This window comes from Channa argus, chromosome 17, assembly GCF_033026475.1.
Source record: "Channa argus isolate prfri chromosome 17, Channa argus male v1.0, whole genome shotgun sequence".
In the NCBI taxonomy this organism is placed as follows: domain Eukaryota; kingdom Metazoa; phylum Chordata; class Actinopteri; order Anabantiformes; family Channidae; genus Channa; species Channa argus.
The window spans coordinates 10,354,013-10,369,125 of NC_090213.1; the positions used below are offsets into that span (position 1 = coordinate 10,354,013).

The 15,113-nt window shown below is 41.4% G+C and overlaps 1 protein-coding gene across 6 annotated transcripts in view; it reads left to right on the top strand.

Annotated features, from left to right (window-relative positions):
* The window catches only part of sash1a (SAM and SH3 domain containing 1a), a 143,755-nt gene that overhangs the window by 99,379 nt on the left and 29,263 nt on the right, over positions 1-15,113 (top strand). For all 6 annotated transcript variants that reach the window (XM_067481497.1, XM_067481498.1, XM_067481499.1 and 3 more), the window contains exons 2-4: positions 3,554-3,682; positions 12,434-12,484; positions 12,583-12,632. In XM_067481497.1, the coding sequence (XP_067337598.1) occupies positions 3,554-3,682; positions 12,434-12,484; positions 12,583-12,632 (230 nt within the window). The remainder of the gene's footprint in view (positions 1-3,553; positions 3,683-12,433; positions 12,485-12,582; positions 12,633-15,113) is intronic.

The following is a 15,113-nucleotide window of genomic DNA, read 5'->3' on the forward strand; positions in this document are numbered from 1 at the left end:
ACGGTTGCCTTTTTAGTCATTGTTTGGGAATGTACTGATTGAGTATTAGTATGTCCATTGTGTTGAAGAAGTTAGGATGAGGTCATCTGTTATTAAGTGTGATGGGAACAGTAGCAGATCCAGGTTTGTTTGTTGATATTGACAACCACAGCCCAAATATGAATGGGTCAAAGCTGGCAAAATAATTACACTTTATCAGTTCTTTGACTGTGACCCCAGCATTTCTGTCAACAAGTCAAATTACAGGAGTTAGTAGAGTTTGCAGGTACTGTGTTTTTGTAGAGTACAGTACATCAGCAATGTCTTTATGGCCTGTCAGTACGTAGCACAATAGTAACATTAAATGCTTAATAAGCACAGGAAGTAGACATTTCTAACACCATACACAGCCTCCCCGTGTATTACAGGAATGCTGCTTTAATTTGACTTCACTGAATGTCTGTAGAGACGATGTCTGTGGTATTAGGAGTGCCAGAAATGCCATAGCTAATTGATTATGTGAGCAGAGGCTTAAACAGTATGTTGGAAATCTGGTGTTCTCTTCCCAAGCAATCCTGAGTGAATATTGTGTAAATCACTTGGTAATGGCTCAGTAGCAATCATTTCACACATTACTGAAACAGTCATCCACTGTGGTGCAATACCAGTAATTTGTGTGTTGATGGTGGAACAACATGGCAGCCACTAACTCACAGTGGTAACTTTTTTACACAGAATTTCCCCACTTACATGTGTCCAAAACATTTTCCCTGAATATTTTCTCTGTTCTGAGCTGCACAAAGTCTTGGAACAGTGACAGTGGAGTGACATGTAATTTATTTCCACTTGCATATGACAAATATCAGCTGCACGATGGGGGTGACCATCTTGACAGATACAACTGTGTACTGTATTGGGTTTGGACAAGTAATGGAAAATGCACATTCTTTACTGCGTAAAGGCAAACATTCACACATTCTTGCTCTTTTGTATGACTATTGTTGCCATTGTTGAAGTCAGAATGGGGAGTTGACCTCCCTCACATCCAGGGTGGAGTAACTGTTACATCACCTGAACTAGTCTTAGTTTCTAGTGAAAAGTGTTAGATGTGTAATTGTGAAGTTACTTCAAAGAATATTTTTTGGATATGTTGTATGAGAATATGTTTTTTTATGATTTATTGTTTAGCTTGATATGGTATCATACACAGACCCGTGTTTTTTTGGGTCATCCAAGACTCCAGATGTTTTATCCTTCTTTCACCCCACAGCTGCCCTAGTCAGTAGCCCACAAATCATCCCTTGTCCAGCCTCCACTCCCACTGCTCACATTTTTAAACTGGATGTGTAGACCACTGTCGGATGGCTGCATGCTCTTCCACCTTTACTCCCACATTGACTGGTTGTCTCTAAAATGTGGACTAAGTCTTTATGCCCAGCTGCAAATCTAACATCACAACAATTGGTTTACCTTTTCACCCGCTGTGATTCAATTTAAAAGGTGTTTGCACTCTTTACACTTGCTTCCATGTGCTGTCCTGAATCCGATTTACATGACTGTTTTTCTGCAGTATCATTTTACATTGTGGTGGTGGGGTCAGCTGTGTTGGACTGCGATGATCTAATGCCACTGGTGAATTGTAGGAATCTGTGATCTATGCTTGCGTGCGCACACACACACACATGCATGCAGTATCATCTATCTCCAAACAGCAAAACTAATGCACCTTCACTTGTCCACAATGGATGTTTGCATTTTATATTCGTGTTGGAAGTACTGTAGCAGAAAAACAGCCGGACTTGATTGATTCATTCTGCTCTAAAGACCCAACTAATTTGTCATTGTCAACACTAACTGGAGGAGCCATCTATCAATCAAGAGCGGTGTAACACAGGACAGAGTTTGTTCTTATCGTCTGGATGTGGCAGAAGCATCACAGCAACTGTGGCATGTGTATAGTGATTAAAACATCTTGGGAGTTCAGTAATTAGAGCGTGCTTTCAGTCAATGTGAGGAATGAAGGGGAAAGCATGTGCCTGTGCATGGAAGGTTCCCGCCGGGAATTTCAGTCTTCTTGAACCATATGTCTGGCCAGAGAAGGATTTCACAAGTACTGAGAGTGGGAGGAAAGATGAAAGCCAGCCAGATTGTGACTTTTGAGACTGAACTTGTGTACTTTTTAGTGATCTTGTATTTGATACTCAGTTATTGTTGTTTCCTAACTCCATCCACTGAGCTGGGTTGCATGCAGTTGGCTTGCCTCTGTTTGTTTTGGTCAAAAGTTTTTGAGATCTTCGGCATGCTAGTGTACGCATGCTAATGCGTGTTCTCTCGGACCAGACACCCATCTCTGAAGAAACCCCTGTGCCCGTGTGTGTGTGTGTGTGTGTGTGTGTGGCACTTGCACTCACAGGGATCCATTCATTTGTGGCCTGGCACCCAGATAGGGAGTCCGGTTAAGAAAGACGGAGACTGAGAGAGACTGTTTGGACCCTGCACAGTGACTCAATGCTAGCTGTCTGGCACAAATTAGGTCAACACTGATGAATATTCAACAGGTGCCCATCACTGCCAGAGCGGCCTACCTTTTAACCAAGGCAGGAGATTGGAGCCAGGTTTCTGTACCACATTTTACAATAAATCTTGCAAAAGAACTCCTCTAAAAACAAAAAACAACTGATTTCTTTAAATGATTAAGAAGTAGGCATTTAAGTTGGGCGGACAGCCGTACTGACAAAAACTGAGACCATTCATTCAGATGCCAGTGCATCTTCCAGATTTGAAATGTCTACTGATGCACAGCTTCCTCTCTCAATCCTAAACCCAAGTTTATCAGACAATGACAGGAACTCTGCCGCTCTAAACTACAGCCAGCCGGAAGTGTGTGTTTGCTTTGGGTTTTTAGTGAATGTCTGAGGAGGTAAAGGGCATACTTGGTGTGAGCAAAGCAAAAAATGCCGGGACTTGCCAAAGACTTGGACTATATACATAAACTTTCCTAAAGGGGTATTTTTAGAATTTTCTGTTGGTATGGAGTAGGTGAGTCGATCAACATGAACAAATCGTGCTTGTTTGTTTTTGTAGTTTGCAATACTTGAATTTATCCCCATCTTCTGTGGAGTAAAGAAAATGTTCAGTTTATTAGATCTGTGAGACGGTGTAGAAAATGTGAGAGTGATTATGTTCGTGTCCCATGCCACACTCCAGCCACATCAGGTTTACCCAAATACATGCCTGTCAGACCACTAATTGTAAGTGTATGTAAAAGTGGTTTTATAAAGCTGTCTTTAGGGTAAATTGTGAAGATGGAGGGGGATGTGCTTGTCATAAAGAGGATCAGCTTTATCTGGCTTTTTTTCCTTCCCTGAAGCACTAGTGAGATGTTTTAAAGTGATAAAACTAACATGGTACTAACTAACTAATTTGGAGGTTCAGTTTTATTTCTGAATAGCAACTTGATTTTTGCAATGACGGCAGTTTTTTTTTTTCTCCTTCTGTAGAATTCGATTATCTGCTTTGTTTCTCAGGATGTTGTAGTTCACTAGCTAAGCCCTTTTTCTTTTCCCGTCTGCAGGATGGTTCTTTGGGCAACATAGATGACCTTGCCCAGGAGTACTCGGACTACTACAACACCTGCTTCAGTGACGTCAGTGACCGCATGGAAGAGCTACGCAAAAGACGAGTGTCCCAAGAGCTTGACATGGTAAATGCATACACTCACACAAACATGTAAAGCAACACGATTTGACCAAAACCAGCTGCCAGTTTTGTTTCTCTTTCTCTACTCAGCTTGCATGCTTTCAGATTGCGTTTGGCAAAAGATAAGTTTCTCTTGCAAATCCTGTACTAATGACCCTAAAAATCCCCCTTTTATAACTGTCTCATTGCTTTATAGTCTAATTTCCACAATCTTAGCCAACAGCCTGGCAAGGAAAGCAGTGACAGAAGGAATACGAATGTGTGCTATGGCTTAAGTCTTTTCCCAAATGCTGTGTGTTCCTTTTCTGGATGTCAATGCAGTGTTGTTCTGGAGTTTGGGGGACCTTTACACAAGAATGTAGGGTAGTGGGGCACCTCTTTGGTTGCCAAGCTGCAAGCACATGTGTGAAGGAATGTTGCTGGTGCTGCTACAGTGGGACCGGCCTCTGTATAGTACATTTCCCAGTGGGTCCACTCACATACAACAGCATGTTTTGAGTGTTAACTTCAGAACTGCCCTTTGGTTTAGTCGTGTTAAATCTATTTGATTTGAGCCTTTGGAGGTACAGCGCCCACTACGTCAAGGGTTTGAGCACGGCTGGGCACCTTCCTCACCACCCTGCCTCTTCTCCCATGGGTCCTAACCATCTATTTGCTTGAAGGCATTTAAAAATAAAAAAAGTCAAAAACATCTTAGATAATAGAGAAGGCTCAATTCATGAAACAAATAAATACAAAAACAAAACAGACTTCAGGTAACTAATGTTCTAAAACATAGATCTGCTTGAAAGTAAAATGTAGCACCTAAATAAAAGAAGGTAAAGACAAATGTCACAAATACACTGTAGAAGTGTTGTCTGACAAAATAATTACTGCGTTCTCTTGTACGGATTTTGCTAAAACCTCCGCTTTTTTTGTTTTTCGTTAGCCCGTGTCCACATTTTCTGCCCATATGTTTTGCCAGCCATAACTGTTTTTTCAGTTTTATAGGAGACTTCCTCTGCTTGAAGCCAGCAGCATGGTTTTGGCTGGGTTGACAGGTTTGGCTCAGATGGATAGCTGATTTACTGTGCTCTTCTCTCTAATGACTCCAGGCAGACATCCTGTTCTAACAGCTTTCACTTGAGATGGTTCATAGCTGTGGATACTGTAGGTAACTTTCAAATGGGATAATACTGTCGGTTAAATGTTTTCTATGTGTCGCCTATTTAGGGATTTATACAGTAATGACACACTCGATAGTTTGGAAAGGTATTATTCTGAGGAGATAAAACAGGGGAAAAGGAAGCAATCAGAGGAGATTTTAATGTCTGCGTAGAAGAACAGAGGAAAAGAGCTGACTGGGCTTTGACCTGAAACCCAGTCGAGGAGGATAAGGATGTGAAGGGAGGAGGATGAGGGGAATCAAGAGGAATGGGGAATGTGAGAGCCTGCAGCTGTCCCACCACTCTACAAAGTTTGGCACCAAAATATAGCAGAAGTGAAGAGGAAAAGAAACATGAAGGAAAGAATATGGGTCAGACAACACCTTATTGAGAACTCTCAAAAGCACAGTATCAACCCACGCTGTATGGATTGAACTTTGCCTTGCATTTCAGCATGGTCCTTTTCTAAATTTAGGTTTGGGGAATATTCACTGTTTGAGTGGGTTTTTCTTGACTAGATTGAGACTACAATCCTCCTCCTAGCCAATATTGATGCACAGCTTTCTGTAGGCTTTATTTTCCAACTGTAATGGACGCCCTCATAATCTTGAAAGGCTGTGGCACCGTATCTTGAAAAAACCTAGAGGCAAACAAATGTGATATACATTGTGAAAATACTACACAGGTGGAGGTGAGAAAAAGATGCAGGTAAAGCTCATGAGACTTAGATAAACTCAGAATCCGGGCAGACAATGCAATGGGCACCCAGTCATTGTAAAAGGCACAAAGTCTTGTGGATTCAGTCCAGAAATCAGTGACTGCAAGCCAACATCATGCAGCTGTCTCCTTCAGGACCTATAGCAGATTGTTAGAGAAGGTCACAGTTAATGTGGAGACATTTAGCAAGTGGCATTCCTGAGGGACATGGCCTTTCAGGGGGAACACCTGTCATTTATAAAGGGTACAGGATGGTGATGTAGTGATTAGGTCTTCAAAAAACCTACTCCCTCTCCGGTCATTGTCTTTCTTTTTAACTCTGCACTAAATTCATAGGCCAGTGTTTATTTTTTTTTTCTGCTTTTTTTTTCCCCCACTGGTAACAGTCGACACAGATCAGCTCTGGTCAAAAGGCTTACTCCTTCAAAGGTCACCTTAGAATTAACCTTTCCAGGTCTTCACGCTACAAAAGGAGGCACTGGTCAGGCATAGCATAGTGATTTCCAAGAAGAGCGTAGGATTGATATATGCTGACTGAGTCCTCATATATTCTCGTCATTTAATGACAGCACGTAGTGCTTTCTTTTGTAAAATTCCCCACAAGAAAACCCCAGTTTATCTATGGTAAGTATGTTGCCACCAAATAGAAAGAAGAAGGAGAAGAAACCATTTTATTAAACTTTCTGTTCTCTAAAACTTCTCAAGTTGTCTCAGGTCAGCAAGTGGAATACTTTTATTTTTATGCAAACCTTTTGGTTTCTGTTTAGATTTTTAGCTCATTTTTTTCATGACAAATGCTCTTGTGACACAACCAATTTATTGTAAACGTGATGATTTTAACAACTAGCTTTGCTTTTGAATGGCCTTTTAAATTACCAACGTGAGGTTGTAGTAAAATGATGATAGAGGCCTTTTTAGTGATTATATCACTGTATGCACTTCCTGCCTGCTTTACGATGTGTTATTCTTTTGCATCTTCATGTTAGTTTTTGAGCTGTAGGAACAGAAGGGGTTAAATAAACATCCCCTTTGGGAATGCAACACATGGATTAGTGCCCCCATACACTGATTCCCAGCGCTCCAATGTACCACAAGGGTTGGGATGGTTCTCACTGACCTGCTGATTTAGGAACACATAAGGATTATAGATGGAAATGACTGGAAGCAATGAAATGGAACAAGTATAGCAACAAAATATGTTGTTTAGACTGACAGCTCAGTAAAATGTCAGGCCAAAGGTTAAAGATGACCTCTTAGTCTGAGATTTACATTAAGCAGGCCTGTGTTTTGAGTAATTGCTCTCAATATAAATTTACAATGAATTGTATAATCTGTGTTACATCTGTGAAAACATCGAGCATGACTCAGCCCACTGAAAATACAATGGTGACCTAACCTGCATGCTTCTTATTTTTGGCTATACAATCATAGTTACATAGACATTAAGTTTGTGTTAGACTGCTAAAACACAAGGAAGTTAACAGAGTTCTTTTTTTTTTTTTAAAGTCTTTTCCAAATGGGGAGAGGTAATATTTAGTTATCTTATCCTGCCAGAGGTACATTTTGTTGTACCTACAATCATTTGAAAGAATTAAGTTTTATCAGTTCATTAACTGGATTTTAAAACCGTGAAATTTGAGCTTAAAAGAAGATACCGAAAATAAAGCTGCTATTATGTTACCTATCATGTAAACTTATTTTGTCGAAGAATGCTTTTTAGTTCTGCGTTAACTGTCTTTTCTGTCTTTACTTGTTACCGTAAAAGTTCTTTTACCATTACCTGTAATCGGCCACACTTGTGTGGTTCAGTCTGACTGTAGCTCTCTTGCTGAAGGGGAAATCATGCCAAAGCATAGACATAGAGTCTACAAGGAGGATCCAAAAGACATGCAAAGACTGGTTGATAGGGTGGATAATTGTGTCAATTTAAGGGGGGAAAACATCAAACTACATATTAGCATCTTTATGAAAACACCATTGATGCAACAGATAAAATGCATCAAATATAAATCAAGACGGATCATTTTGGAATTTGTGGTTGTAAGACGGATATTTTATCACATTTCTGGATACTTTAACATAATCCTTGTACCATAATGAAACATTGCAACAGCATCTATGGTAACATCCCTTAGGGTAGTTTTAACGTTGCGGATAAATAAAAAACCCATTAAGATAAAATCCTTTTGATGCTTTAATCAAGATCCTTTAGTTGTGTTTTTTTTTTTTTTTTTTTTTTTTGACTGTTGACTTGATGATTTAAACAATTAAGACATGAAAACGCCTCAGCTGGTGTCACATTAATCTATTAGCCTCCGGATGCTCTGTAATGATTTTCTACCTGAATAGTTTGACTTTTAGGGGTCAAGGCTCAAACAGACTTTTGTTTTGCCATGTGTGGTTAATGTGCTAAACCCTGCATGAAATTTGTCAAAGTGGGTCAGTTCGGCTGGGTTAAAACTACAGAATAATAATCAGTTTTGAATTCTGCTGTGTATTTGTTCTTTCTTGAGGTTTTACCTACAAACACTCAAACAGTGGCCTTTGTTTGCTGTGGGATTACTTTGAAATGATGGTGGCATAGCTCTGTTATTTGCCTGACCCTTGAGGGAAACTAGTAGTATATTTTAAATTTTATTGTATGATTTGTTAGTCCATTTTGGGGCTTTGACTCTCATTGGAATTTGAAACAACTCTGCTATTTTTCTTGAACTACCAAACAATGATGATCCACAGGGTTAGGAATGCTTCACGCTGTCAAGTTATGCGCGCCTGTGTTGCAAGTATGCACATGCGTGCGCACACACACACACACACACACACACACGTGCGCGCACACACACACACACACACACACACGTGCGCGCACACACAAAAGTGGAACAAAATCTTGCTCAAAGTGCTAATGTGTTGTTCTGTTTGTTAAAATAAATTGCAGCAGCTCAGAGAGGGAATGGCACATCCAGGTTTGTTTTTTTTCTGAATTTACCACTTTTGTGTGAAATCAAAATGGCAATGCATGCACACGTGTACATCTGCAAGGGAGCCAGTTCTGCAGGCTTGCATCTAGCCATACTGGTCCCACAGCTAACGTCTTATGGCCTTGCACCAGCTTTTCCAGTTGGTGCCTGTCCCTCCACATTCACACTCCTACCTAGCTACCTCATACTTGCCCACCCATATGTACCCGACCATGCCAGTTGGCATACGTCCACTAAGCCGCCTGATCTATGTTTTGCCACATTTCTGCTTACTTTGCATCGAACGTTGGCAGCCAGTCCAATGCGTCAACTCATGTCATTGTTGGGCCTTGCAGTCATGGGCATCTGATAGGACGATCTTTTCCCTCACAGCAACACGGGCTGATCCTAAAACAGGAAAACAAGTGAATTTACAAGGGGGGTTTTTTTTTGTGTGTGTGTGTGTATCGAGTCACTTTGGATGCTGTTTTTGCCATTCTGCAGAGATTGTGATCCGGAGCTCTGCTTAGTATGCAGATGCTTAATTTAATCAGATTTAAGCAATCAGAGTCTTGAATTCAACTCACCCACATATAGACACATACACAGATTGAAATGTGTACAACCAACCCTGTGGACATTTGAAGGCAGAACACATGCACATTCACATGCATACGTGCCAATTCTGGGTAAGTAGGGCAGTATCTCGAGCTGATGCTAGGAAGTTCAAGTAGAGGATGGTATGCCCCCTCTGGGAGTGTGCTGTCAGATCTAAGCACATGCACACACACTCATACATACAGACATCCTGTACGCATTGAAAATTCTCTCTTTTAAGTTTGCATCTCCTTCAGCAATGAACAAGTCTTAGAGAACATCAAGGTCACCTTAGGAAGCTTCTCTAAGAATTGTCTCTCTACTTACTACACTGTCACAAATTCATCTCACAGATCTGCAGTGAAAGGCAAACGGGATGTAGGTTTGTTTGTTTTTCACTGATCTTCTACTCGTTTTTCGCCCTCTCACCCCCTCCCTCCTCAGCGGTAGGCAGACACAGACAGGGAGTAAAGGGGAAGCTGAGGAGGAGCAGGAGGAACAGAGAGCTGCTTTGTGTTCACCTCTCAGAGGCTGTATCTGTGGAAGTGGAGGCAAGTTGAGTTAATGTGTGTAGGTGCTCCTTGGTTTGGGAATCTTTCTGTGTTTATGTCTGTGGTGCCACATATGTGGCTACGTAAAAGGTATGTGTACTTTGTGTGTGGTCCTTGTCTGTTTGCTAGGCATTCAGTCAGCAGTGTGGCCTTGTATATTAAAATAAGTGGCTATGGCATTGAGCATGGTGGCTTATGGTAAATACCAGCCCCATTCGTGTACCACTGGCATGATTGGAATAGCATTCCTTTCACTGCAGACTGGAGAGGCCATCAAAGAGGATCTGATAACAGAAACAATCTGCCACTACCTCTGTGAAACCTGGATGAACATCCAGGTGAATGTGGCCACACACTTTGTTCATGGTGCCTCACCTTTTTCTGAGTACACCACATTATTCTGTATAGTGCAGTTGTTTAAACAGTGCAGGGATAGATGTGTTGTTTCTTTGTCTCACATAAGCTCTGCCTCTGCAAGAAAAAGACCTACAGCCCAGCAACAGTCCAGATTTTCCCTTCCTGCGCAGCCTGGCAATGTAATAAGACAAAACCCTGGACCTCTGTATGTCTGGTAAATTTTTAGTACCTGTTCTCTGAATTATGGGAATCAACATATTCCCTGGGTTGGACAAACTGTTTCAGGGCTCCTCCAGCATAAATTGTTTTACTTTCTAGAGAAATATCGGTCCCCGGCCCCTTCACCTTTGATCACTGTAAAAGAGCTATAACAAAAGCAGACTGAAATGAATTGGGGCTAATTGTAGTGCTAAAGTGAACATCAATGATAAAGATGACGCTAGTCAGACTGTCTCACTAACATTTAACAATGTGCTTTCAGTTGATTGCTGTTGTGTTAAGTGTAGGGTTCAGGCAAATTTGGAAGCTTTTAGTTACCTCAGCACTTTAGGTCCTCTTCTCATATGACACACAGGCTACAGGCTCTTTAAGAGCTCTTAAAGGAGGTTATGTCACTTCTGACTAAGTTCTTAAAGTACCACTTATGTTTAGTGGGTGGGGGTGTGGAAAGCTTGTACTCCCTTCACTAAAACTCAGTCAAATAGGATACACATACACACACGCACACCCACTAGGTTAAACTAAAGGTCACTCGGATTAGGAAACATGATGTATCAAGTGAGTGAAGCACTCCACCATCAGCTTCCTCTGACAAGTATCCTACAATTTCATATCTGGGCGTGGAGATAAGAAGTTGATGCAGGTTTCTCGAAAATAGCTCATTTCCTATTACTGGTCTGCATTTGGGAATCTGCAGTGTCTGATGGCATTTTCTGTGTGGCAGCTGTTCATTTAACAGGGAGTCTGTTTCCTAAGTCCATCCTGACTTCACTAATGTCAGCTTCCGTCACGTAAGATGATCAGTTAAAAAGCCACGGCATCTGCTAAGCTAATAGACCTAAATACAACATTGGCTTTGAGTTATGATGATTTGACAGACTGATCTGTCATTATTTCAGTAATAGTACCATAGAGGCTAAGAAAAACAATCGGGGAATCATGTAATTTACTTACAGCAGACCGACAATTTGTTTACATATTTGCTAGAATGGAAATGGTGAAATATTAAATTCAGACAGACAGCAGAAAGAGGAACTTGTCTTGGGTTATGTTTTCTCTTCTTATAGGAAGCTGACTACTTTCAGCAATACTAAGATGGCGACACTTCCTCAAAAATGTCCTAAAATATATCAAACCAATACGGTCATCAAAACAATTTGATTCTTTGCTCTTGTTGACTGTAAGCTCATGACCTTTAAAATCTGCACAATCATAATATTCTCCTTACTGTGCAGAATGTCACAGTTTTCTTGTTATTTTTAATCCTTATGTTGGCTTAACAGAAAAATAAAATAAGTTGCTTGGTTGTCCTTGGTTACCCTTTACTTTATGTCAGCAGGATTAAAGGCACATGGCGAAGAGAGACACAGATTTCTCATTGTGCAATGAACAGAAATATGAGCAATTTCAACACGATGGTAACCTTAAGGCTTAGGCTTGTGAGTCCCTGGTCCACATTTTGAAAATCTGGTCACTGTCCTTAAGCAGAGTGCGGCCCCCATCTGTTTGTGTGATGTATACGAGCCGACAGCATAAAGCTGTGGCAACATTGGGCGAGTCTGAGGACAAGGGTCTAGTTAATCTTCTCAGAGAAGGTTTTTAAAAGCACACAATGGTTGATCATTTGAACAGTTTCTTCCTTAAACATATGGACAAAACTTTGCCCAAATTATCTGTTTTCCATATAAGCCAGTTCACCAGTATCTTTTTTTTCTTCATTTAATTAAATATGTTATGATCTATTTTCAAAATGAGGCAAAAGCACATGTGTTCCCTTGTGTTGGGGGGAAGGGTCACGCTAACGTCATTGGAATCAAACTGTGAAGCCATTTACGTCTGCACTCCTGTCATGTTTTGTTCTTCTAGGAAAGCAAGCACTTGACTAGGCTGTGCCACCGCCCAGTGGTATTGAAAAATAATTAAAACAAGTATTGCAGGTTAGACCACCTGAAACTAGACCTGACCTGTTGGGGCTGCTTATGCGTGGATTCACACGTGTTCATGTTTGTTTTTAACTGCTACGTGTTTGCATGAACCTGAGTGAAGAACACCTTTTCAGCACAGCACTGTCGGCATTGAACATACTACCCACTGCTCACTGTTTATGCAGGCAACTGACCAGACACCGTCTCCTCTATATAGAGATTTTTGCTTTATGTAACACTGACACCTGACCTTCTTTCTTTCTCTCCTGTTACATTATTTTCAGGATAAACAGGATTCAAGCAGCACCTATCTGCAGCTCCGTAATGAGATCCAGGTAGATGTGATGTTCACAAGGCACAGCAAAGTTTCAGTTTTTCACTTGCTTTTGATAAGAAGTCAGATTTCAATCTGTGTTCTTCTTTCTGTCCTCAGGAATCATTAGGGTTCAGCAGTGAAGTGTCCACTCCAGAATTGGACAGAAAGTAAGTGGTTTTTATTTTACTTATTGTTTTCCTCCCACTTCATTGCTGTAACCACACCTGATGTTGAACCATCTGATGTGCTTGGACTGAAATGCATGTCTGTTGCATGTCAAAGCAATGTGCAGCACAGCCTTCATCTGGATTGTATCAAACCACACATGCCTGCACACAAAGTCATGAATCAAGTTCAGTCTTTTTGCATGTTCGCAGCTTAAGATCAAGAGACACAAAAAGAAGGGTTATTGATAGATCTCTTATGTGACAGCCAGTTTAAAAAAAAGGCACTTATGTTTTCTCCTGGGAGGAGGAGTGGTCAGCACCTCAAGTGGAAAACTCAAATTTTATGGATAAGTGTGGTGGTGTGTGTGTGAGGTGGCATTTGACACAGGTTCAGCTTTAACCTAACTGGACATACATAAAATACTGATTTACTCAGTCAGTCTACTTGTACAATTCTGTTCCTGTACACTAAACACATAAAGATGCCCAATATTTAAGTGGCATCACGGGGAATGTGTGAAAAAATAGATACATAGTACTAGAAAGCTGCAACATGTTTTAGCTCAAAGCAGCTATAGATGCCCTCCACTCTCTTCAGTTCTGCACTTACAGAGGCTCCAAGAATACTGAGGTAAACGTTTTTGTGAGCGTCTATAAGAAAGTGAACCTCGGCATTACTCATACTGTATGACCCACACTTTGTCCCCTAAACTCCCTGCTATGGTTGAAGAAAACCACTGACTGCTTCCTCCGGCTGACCCGCTCAGTCCAGCAACAATTCTGTTCTCTGGCCGTCCATGTTTCCTTCCTGCCTTTGTGTCCAGCAATGGAGAGGGGGAGACAGAGAGAGAGGGTGATGACCAAATGATTACAGCAAAGAAGCGTGAACGAAAGAGCAGGATGGAACTGGGTATGGGTGGGGTTCCTTTTAAATGGTTCCTGTAACACTGTGTGTGTGTGTGTGTGTGTGCGCTAATGTTTTTGCACAGCACTGTATTTTGTATCCATGAAATTTCTCTGCCATGGCCCACCAGATCACAGTTGAGATCACAGTTAAACACTGTTATACACATTTAAAGTAATCTAAAATGGCCTGCAAAACAGCTCTTTAAATGCCCTGCTGTCAGACAGAATTAAATTCACTGCAGTAACACACATTTGGTTTGTGTATAGGCACTGGCTTTGTTTGGTGTCTGTGAAGTGAGATGGAAGGTCAAGAATAGTCTCAGATTTTTCCTCGCAAGATGAACAAATCTTTCTTTATGAACAGTGATGCCAATTGGTGGCCTTTTTAAAAAGAAAATTCCTGTGGAGACGAGTGGACAGAGAGAGTAGTGCAAGAATTGTGAGCCCCAGTCTGACTCTGCCGTGTTTGCCTAGAGAAAAAGGCTAAATAAATCTTAGTTTGATGCAGAAATGATCTCATGTGTATCGCAGATTTTTAAAATCTTGATAAATATTCCTTCGTATCACCCCTGTGTGACCCCCAGTGGAATTATGTTCACATGAAGTCCACGTGCAGGAAAGGAAGCGCATACCACAGACATGATCTCTTCTCCTCCGTCTGTATATGTTGCACAGACAAATACTCAGGATGATGGGAACCAGATGCCAAATTTTGAATGACGTCTCTCGGCTGTTTGAAAGAGGCCCTGAAAGAGACCATAACTGTATGGTCCCCCCCTCCCCCCAATCAGTCTGCTTCTTCTCTGTCTCCCATGCCTCACATGCTTTCTGCCAGACCTCCTTTGGCAAAAATGGTCATACTTGTCTCAACCTAAGTCTTCTCTGTTAATCTCTAATGGCATAGCTCCACATTTATCTCTCTCTTCACCTCTGTCACATCAGCTTTTTCTTTTTGTCTTTTTAAAAAGCTCCAGCCTCCAGTTCTTGTGTGAATATTAGATGTGAGGCTAAGTTTTTATGCTCAAGGATTACATCTCACCTATCAAACCCCTCAGAAACTTTCTTTTTGTAATCCATCCTTCATCGCCACTACTTCTCTTCTCATTCACCCCAGCTCTGTTCTTTGTAACATACCCTATTGTCCACTTTCCACTCTTGTAAATGGCTTTCAGGTAGAGTGATTTATCTTGGGCAGGCAGACTGATAGACAAGCCCTCACTATTCGTCTTACACATTCCTCGTAGCCTTACACGAGGCATGGGCGTGCATTCACACGCACGGGTGCAGATACTACATCACCACTTCTCTGTAGGACAATAGCACCCAGAGGAGATTACCGAGACTACCGAGACATCTATTACCGAGACTACATCTCGGGACTGTGCCGCCCCTCCTCTCTGTCTGTGTGTCTCTTTGTCACTTTGTTGGCAGGAGGGTGGGCACAGTGTCCAGTATACCAGTGGTGATGACAGAACACTGTCAAAAAGATGGAGGGTTCAAACTTGGAACTTCCTGTTTTGGAGGGTGATTGATTGGTGGGTATTGTTGCAGTTAAGGGGGGCACAAGCTTATCAG